Source organism: Oryx dammah, unplaced genomic scaffold, assembly GCF_014754425.2.
Source record: "Oryx dammah isolate SB20612 unplaced genomic scaffold, SCBI_Odam_1.1 HiC_scaffold_551, whole genome shotgun sequence".
Lineage (NCBI taxonomy): Eukaryota > Metazoa > Chordata > Mammalia > Artiodactyla > Bovidae > Oryx > Oryx dammah.
The window spans coordinates 766-9316 of record NW_024070710.1 but is presented as its reverse complement, the minus strand read 5'-3'; the positions used below and the strand labels follow the sequence as shown (position 1 = coordinate 9316).

The 8551-nt window shown below is 46.0% G+C and overlaps 1 protein-coding gene across 1 annotated transcript; it reads left to right on the top strand.

Annotated features, from left to right (window-relative positions):
- The first annotated feature begins 344 nt into the window (after window positions 1-344).
- GML (glycosylphosphatidylinositol anchored molecule like) lies at window positions 345-8122 on the top strand. Its single transcript, XM_040235461.1, has 3 exons — window positions 345-427; window positions 1005-1112; window positions 7194-8122. The coding sequence occupies exons 1-3, from the start codon at window positions 367-369 to the stop codon at window positions 7490-7492; spliced, it is 468 nt and encodes a 155-aa protein (XP_040091395.1). The 5' UTR covers window positions 345-366; the 3' UTR covers window positions 7493-8122.
- The last annotated feature ends 429 nt before the right edge of the window (window positions 8123-8551 follow it).

The window sequence follows — 8551 nt, the reverse complement described above, 5'->3', positions numbered from 1 at the left end:
CTTCACACAGGTCAGCCTTGAGGTCGGGACACCACAGGGAGTCAGGGGACCCATGTGGAGTGTGAGGGCCACGTGGAGACAGCCCCAGACCACTCTGAGCCTCGTGCTCTGCCTGATGGAGAGCAGGAGCTTGTCTTCATCTAGGATGAAGACTTGAGCGGGGCGAAGCCACTGTGTGTGGGAAAGGGCTGCAAGCCCGTCACTGCCCAGAGCCATGCTCAGCCGAGAGCCAGAGGTGCTGGAAGGTGGGAAGGGTGGCCAGGACTCGTGCTGTTCAGATGAGAGACCAGAAGTGGCTACAAGAGCCTCACACTTGCTGACTTGTGCCCTGGCTTTCCTCTCCTACAGGTTCAAGCCCCCACAGGGATGATGCTCCTCTTTGCCTTCCTCCTCTTCATGGGATGGCCACTGGGCTTCGTTGAGCCCTGTGAGTATCAGTGCTTCTGTTTCTTGAAGAGGATGAGACTTAATTGGGGTCATTTTAAGGGTCTGAGTGGAATTTTCGCCATTTTAGCCAGCTGAGATCTCCATCTTAGCAATTGTGCAGTTGGTGAGCACAGGGTGTCTAGGAGCAGGGGGAGGGTCAGGGCAGAGGGAGGCTCCCCTAAGGACCAGTGGATGCAGGGGCCGCAGGGTGGGCACGGGGGAGTCTCTGGCTGTGGCCCTTCCTCACTGGAACAGGCGGGCCTGGCTGGGTGTGGGGAACTCAGGGAGGCTTTTGCCCCTTAAGACTACAGGCTCTGTGTGAAAAGGTGGGTCCATCAACAGAGCAGAGGCTCACACACCTGACAGCTGGGAGCTTTCCTGAGAACCTGTCTCTGAGAAGAAGAAAACTCCTGGCATCCTGGTGTCCAGGAAGCTCGTGTTGCCCAGGCTCAGAGCCCACTGAAGACTGAGCTGTGCAGCCTCAGGGAGTCCTTGAGGCTGAGGGAAGGGGCCGGCTGCTGGGCAGATGCACTGAGTGGCAGCGAAGGAGGAGTCTGACTCTGCTCTCTTTTATCTAGGGACCTTTAACGTACAATGCCATGCGTGTGTGGTGAAAAACACCTTCCATTGTCCAACTCTTAGAACGTGTCCTTATGATATTAGGCGCTGTTTTACTGTCTCCATGCGTAAGTACCAGGTTACCTTCTTACTCCTTAACGAGAGACCCCATCTAAGCAGTTTCAGGGGGCAGGGCCACTCTTTTCTCTCTCTGTACCCATCCTGAGAGCATGTTTCTATGATGAGGCTCAGCGCCAGTAAAGGGCAGGCAGTAATAGCCTCTTGCAAAGACACATAGCCTGCCACGTGGGCCCTTGAGTCCCCAGGTGTCCTGCCGTGTCTCCAGGGGCTGGAAGGACTGCTACCACTCAAGGCCTCCGCTCCTTGGCCATCCCTGGTCAAGTAGGTAGATTCCCCAGTGCAGCTTAGGCAATTCCTTTCTTCCCGCAGGAGCGTGGTCCTCTGGCTAGGTTTTCCAACAAAGCAGGCCCAAAACGTGGATGCACCTTAGATCCCTCAGGAAAGTGCTTACCACACAAGGAGCTGATGTAGAAGGGCCATGGCGACTGCAGACTGTCAGCAGAAAGCCATACTCTAGGGGCTTTTTTGTTGAAGTTCTGTGTGATCTTTGGGACATCAGCAAAAACATATTTCCTGGTCTCCATTCATTTCTGGGTCCATAGATTCTTTATGACAAATAATGAACAAATAATAAACTCCTTTGTATAGCTTCCTTACAAGGGACTATAAAATTACTTAGGGAGGCCAGATGCCTAGATAAGTTGGCAGTGTAGATGGAGAATCATCTCCAGGTGAAGTTGTTCATGAAATAATGAAAATTCTAGTGGACTTGAATATCCTTGCTTCCTCGAGAAGTTTAGGCACTGTGGACTTCCCTGGTGGTCCAGTGTTAAGAATCTACCTTTCAATGCAGGGGACGTGGGTTCAACCCTGGTTGGGGAACTGAGATCCCACCTGTGGCAGGGCAATAAGGGTGTCTTCTACAATTACTGAGCCCTCATGCTGTGGAGCCCATGGGCCACAAGGAGAGAGAAGCCTGGGTGCTGCAAGGAAAGCTCCCACATGCTGCATCTAAGACCTGATGTGGCCAAAACTATGGAATACATACACATTTTTCAAAAGAATTTAAAGCCTTGTAACAAATAAAGAGGAACCAGATATCAAATTGTCAACATCCATTGGATCATCGAAAAAATTAGAGTTCCAGAAAAACATCTACTTCTGCTGTCTTGACTATGCCAAAGCCTTTGACTGTGTGGATCGCAGCAAACTGTGTAAAATTCTTAAAGAGATGGGAATACCAGACCATCTGACCTGCCTCTTGAGAAATCTGTATGCAGGTCAAGAAGGTACCATTAGAACTGGACATGGAACAACAGACTGGTTCCAATCGGGAAAGGAGTATGTCAAGGCTGTGTATTGTCACTCTGCTCATTTAACTTTTATGCAGAGTACATCATGAGAAACGCTGGGGTGGATGAAGCACAACCTGGAATCAAGATTGCCAGGAGAAATATCAATAACCTCAGGTACCCAGATGACATCACCCTTATGGCAGAAAGTGAAGAAGAACTAAAGAGCCTCTTGATGAGAGTGAAAGAGGAGAGTGAAAAAGCTGGCTGAAAATTCAACATTCAGAAAATGAAGATCATGGCATCTGGTCCCATCACTTCATTTCAAATAGATGGGGAAACAAGGAAACAGTGAGAGACTTTATTTTTTTGGGCTCCAAAATCACTGCAGATGGTGACTGCAGCCATGAAATTAAAAGACATTTGCTCCTTGAAAGAAAAGCTGTGACCAACCTAGACAGCATATTAAAAAGCGGAGACATTACTTTACCAACAAAGGTCCATCTAGTCAAAGCTATGGCTTTTCCAGTAGTCGTGTATGGATGTGAGAGTTGGACTATAAAGAAAGCTAAGTGCCGAAGAATTGATGCTTTTGAGTTGTAGTGTTGGAGAAGACTCTTGAAAGTCCTTTTGATTGCAAGCAGATCCAATCAGTCCATCCTAAAGGAAATCAGTCCTGAATATTCATTGGACACACTGATGCTGAAGCTGAAACTCCAATACTTTGGCTACCTGATGTGAAGAACCAACTCAGGAAAAGACCCTGATGCTGGGAAATATTGAAGATGGGAGGAGAAGGGGACGACAGGATGAGATGGTAGGATAGCATCAGCGACTCAATGGACATGAGTTTGAGTAAACTCTGGGAGGTGGTTATGGACAGAGAAGCGTGGCATGCTGCAGTCCATGGGGTTGCAAAGAGTCAAACATGACTGAGCAACTGAACTGAACAAATAAAATTTTGTGCGCACCAGGACTCATGTGAAAGGAGCAGTGACCCCACAAGAGACCAAAGCAGACTTGCTTGTGAATGTTTGAGAGTCTCTGGCGGAGGTGTGGGTTGACAGTGGCCTGCTGCGGGGTCAGGGGCACAGGCCGCAGCAGTCCTGGGAGGTGTAGCATGTTGGCATAAATCCTCTTGAAGGAGATCACCATTAGCCTGACCATAGAGCCTGCAGCCTATTATAGACACTACAGAGTCCAGGACTGGGCTGCCTTAGGTGAAACAACAGCTAGGGAGCACCGCCCCACCCATCAGCAGAAAATTGGATTAAAGGTTTACTGAGCAAGGTCCTGCCCACCAGAGCAAGACCAGGTTTTCCACACAGCCAGTCCTTCCCATCAGGAAGCTTGCACAAGCCTCTCATCCCCATCCATCAGAGGCCAGACAGAATGAAAACCACCATCACAGAAAACTAATCAAAAAGATCACATGGATCATAGCCTTGTGTATTTCAATGAAACTATGAGCCATGAAGTGCAGGGCCACCCAAGGCAGATGGGTCATGGTGGAGAGCTCTAAGAAAACATGGTCCCCTGGAGAATGGAATGGCAAACCACTTCACCATTCTTGCCTTGAGAACCCCATGAACAATATGGAAAGGATGAACCTCCTAGGTTAGTATCCAATATCCTACTGGGAAAAGCAGAGAAATAGCTCCAGAAAGAATGAAGAGGCTGAGCCAAAGCAGAAACAACCCTCAATTGTAGATGTTTGGTGGTGAAAGTCTGGTGCTGTAAAGAACACTATTGCATAGGAACCTGGAAGTTTAGGTCCATGAATCAAAATAAATTGGATGTTGTCCAACAGGAGATGGCAAGAGTGAACACTGACATTTTAGGAACCAGTGAACTAAAAGCATTGACATTTTAGGAATCAGTGAACTAAAATGGATAGGAATGGGAGAATTTAATTCAGATGACCGTTATATCTACTACTGTGGGCAAGAATCTCTTAGAGGAAATGGGAGTACCCTAATAGTCAATAAAAGAGTCTGAAATGCAGTTCTTGGGGGCAGTCTGAAAAGTGAAAGAATGATCTTGGTTTGTTTCCAAGACAAACCATTCAACATCACAGTAATCGAAGTCTATGTCCCAGCCACTAATGCCAAACAAGCTGAAGTGGAATGGTTTTATGAAAACCTATAAGACCTTCTAGCATGTGTGCATGCTAGTTGCTTCAGTTGTGCCTGACTCTTTGCAATTCTGTGGACTGTAGTCCACCAGGCTCCTCTGTTCATGGGATTATTGAGGCAAGAATACTGGAATGGGTTGCCGGGCCCTCCTCTAGGGGATCTTCCTGACCCAGGGATCAAATTTAGATCCCTTACATCGCCTACATTGGCAGGCAGGTTCTTGACCACTAGTGCCATCTGGGAAGCCCCACAAGACCTTCTAGAACTAACACACACACACAAGAAGATGTCTTTTCCATCATGGGGAATGGAGTGCAAAAGTAAGAAAGTCAAGAGATACATGGAGTAATAGACAACTTTGCCCTTGGAGTACAAAATGAAGCAGGGCAAAGGCTGACAGAGTTTTGCCAAGAGAATGCACTGGTCATAGCAAACACCCTCTTTCAACAACACAAGAGGTGAGTCCACACGTGGACATCACCAGATGATCAATACCAAAATCTGATTGATTATATTCTTTGCAGGCAAAGTTGGAGAAGCTCTATACAACAGTAAAAACAAGACCCAGAGCTGACTGTGGCTCAGATCATGAACTCCTTATTGGCAAATCCAGACTTAAATTGTAGAAACTAGGGGAAACCACTAGGCCATTCTGATGTGAGCTAAATAAAATAATTTGTACAGTAGAAGTGACAGATAGATTCAAGGGATTAGATCTGAAAGACTGAGTCCCTGAAAACTATGGACGGACATTCATAACATTGTACAGGTGGTGGTGAACAATCCCCAAGAAAAACAAAATGCTAAAAGGCAAAATGGTTGTCTGAGGAGGCCTTGCAAATAACAGAGAAGAGAAGTGAAAGACAAAGGAGAAAGGGAGAGATGTATCCACCTGAATACAGAGTTCCAGAGAACAGCAAAGAGAGATAAGAAACCCTTCTTAAGTGAACAGTGCAAACAAATAGAGGAAATCGATAGAGTGGGAAATACTAGAGATCTCCTCAGGAAAACTAGAGATACCAAGGGAACATTGCAGGCAAAGATGGGCTCAATAAAGGACAGAAATGGCAAGGAGCTAAGAGAAGCAGAAGAGACAAAGAAGAGGCATCAAGAATACACAGAGGAACTATACTAAAAAGGTCTTAATGACCCGGATAACCACAATGGCATGGTCACTTACTTCGAGCCAGACATCCAAGAGTGTGATCAAGTGGGCCTTTGTAACCATTACTAAGAGCAAAGCTAGTGGAAGTGATGGAATTCCAGCTTAGCTATTTCAAATCCTACAAGATGATGCTGTCGAAGTGCTACATTCAATATACGAGCAAATTTAGAAAACTCAACAGTGCCACAGGGCTAGAAAAGGTCAGTTTTCACTCCAGTCCCAAAGAACGGCAACACCAAAGAATGTTCAAATTGTTGCACTATTTCATTCATTTCACATGCTAGCAGGTTGATGCTGAAAATCCTTCAAGCTAGGCTTCAACATTGTAGAACCCAGAACTTCCAGATATACAAGGTGTATTTAGAAAAGGCAGAGAAACCAGAGATCAAATTGCCAACATCTGTTGGATCATTGAAAAAGAAAGAGAGTTCCAAAAAACCATCTACTTCTGCATAATTGACTACACCAAAGCAGTTGACTCTGTGGATCACAACAAACTGTGGAAAAATCTTAAAGAGATAGGAATACCAGACCACTTTACCTGCCTCCTGAGAAACCTGTATGCTGGTCAAGAAGCAGCAGCTAGAACCAGATGTAACAATGAACTGGTTCAAAATTGGGAAGGGAGTACACTGTGGCTGTATATTGTCACCCTGCTTATTTAATTTATTCAAAGATTACATCATGTAAACTTCCAGGCTGGATGAATCACAAACTGGAATCAACATTGCCGGGAGAAATATCAGCAACCTCAGATATGCAGATGGCACCACCCTAACGGCAGGAAGTGAAGAGGAACTAAAGAGTCTTGATGAAGATGAAAGAGAAGAGTGAAAAGGCTGGCTTAGAACTCAACATTCAAAAAATGAAGATTATGGCCTGCAGTCCCATCACTTCATTGCAAATAGATGGGGGGAAATTGGAAACAGTGCAGATTTTATTTTGTTGGGATCCCAAATCACTGAAAATGGTGACTGCAGCCATGAAATTAAAAGGTGCTTGCTCCTTGGAAAAGTATGACACATCTAAAACAGCATATTAAAAAGCAGACATCACTTTAGCCACAAAAGTCCTTATAGTCAAGGCTATGGTTTTTCCAGTCATCATGTATGGTGTGAGAGCTGGACCATAAAGAACGCTGGGCACCAAAGAATTGATGCTTTTGAACTGTGGTGTTACAGAAGATTTTGAGAGTCCCTGAAGCTCCAGTACTTTGGCCACCTGATGCAGAGTTGGTTTATTGTAAAAGACCCTGAAGCTTGGAAAGGCTGAAGGCAGGAGGAGAAAGTGGATACAGAGGATGAGATGGTTGAATGGCATCATCAGTCAGTGGACATGTGTTTGAGCGAACTTCAGGAGATAATAAAGGACAGGGAAGCCTGGCGTGCTGTCTTCATGGGGTCGAAAAGAATCAGGTATGACGGCACCACAGAACGACAACAATATTTAGGGATGGAGCTAGTTAAGGTAACTGTGCTTTGATATGTGGATGTTAAAAGCATGAAATACATGATTTTCATTTCTATTTCTTTTTAGGTTTGAATTCTCGGGAAATGCTCGTTTACAAGAACTGTACATATAACTGCACATTTCTGTATAGAGCCGAAGAGCCTGCGCCAGCCCCCAAAAGAAGGACGACTCATAGATTTAACAGTTTCTATTGGGTTCATTGTTGTGGTGGGAACATGTGCAATTTCGGAGGACCTACTAATCTGGAGAGGGACATCACAGTAGATTATACACTTGAAGAGGATATTGAAGCAAATGCACAATTGGTGCAATCAACTTTATTCCTAAGCATTGTCTCCATCCTAGTCAGGAACACACTGACGTGAGAAACCTCCTTTGGAGGGGCTGACCATCTCCCCATCTCTCACAAGTTAGCTGTCCTTTACTGTCTTGTGAGCTAAAGACACTGACCCCTAGAGCCCCTGGTTGATGAGTTCCGCATTTACAAATTGTTTGCAGAGAGAAATAAACACCAGAATTGTTCAGGTTCTGTGGACTCAGAGATTTCTTTGTGGTTTTAACGTTTAATCTTTCTTCCCTTCGGTAGGTGTCACCTCACACAACCTCTTGCCACTTTAGGGAGCAGAGGCGGAGGATTTTAGTAACAGCAAAAGCATCACAGGGCCTGGTCTACATGCCCACCTAAAGAGCGGCCCCAGGTTTGCTCAGACCACATGCCCCTGAGGCACCCGAGCCTGCACGCTCCCAGTGTTCAGGTGGGGATGGCGGAAGTCGAGAGTGTGCTTGGCGATGCAGTGGAATGAGGGCAGGCAGAGCTGCCACGGAGACTGTGCATCGCCCTTCGTGGTGCCGTCAGACACCTTCTGCAGGACTCGAGCCGTCTCCCACTGTGGCACCTGGCTTCCTAAGAGTGACGGAACGTTTCTCCAGATACTGCCTACTTAGCAGGGTGAGGGCCCTAAGGCCAGCTTCTGACTGCCTTGAAGTGGCAGGTACAGAATTTCAGGCGACTGCTGTCACGCTCCGTGCTCCCAAGGTCAGTATCAGAAAAAGGTGTTGACGGGACAGAAACTCAGACCATCTTTGCTCTCTTCCTCCTTCTACTCCTTTAAATCACCCTGAATTGAAATGACTGAGATAAAGCAGTGCATCAGATTCACATTTTTAACAGCACTCGCTGCCAGTTTAAGAATCTCGCCAAATCAAGGATCATGAAGAATTCGCTTCATGTATTCTTCTGAGGCTTTTACACTGTTAGCTCTTATGATTAAGTCTTTGGCATTTGAGTCGGTTCTTGTTTGAATGAGATAAAGGTCCAACTTCTTTTCTCCCACGTGACTAGAAAGTTGTCCCAGCAACATTCTTCGAAAACAGATGCTCCTTGTTGAATGGCCTTAGCCCCTCTGTAAAAACTGAAGTGCCCA

What these genes read in the sequence shown, in the direction of transcription:
- GML (XM_040235461.1), top strand. Translation starts at nt 367, where the DNA reads ATGATGCTCCTCTTTGCCTTCCTCCTCTTCATGGGATGGCCACTGGGC. An exon ending in ACTGGGCTTCGTTGAGCCCT is followed by an intron (nt 428 to 1,004) that starts GTGAGTATCAGT and finishes TCTTTTATCTAG; the next exon opens with GGACCTTTAACGTACAATGC. An exon ending in CTGTTTTACTGTCTCCATGC is followed by an intron (nt 1,113 to 7,193) that starts GTAAGTACCAGG and finishes ATTTCTTTTTAG; the next exon opens with GTTTGAATTCTCGGGAAATG.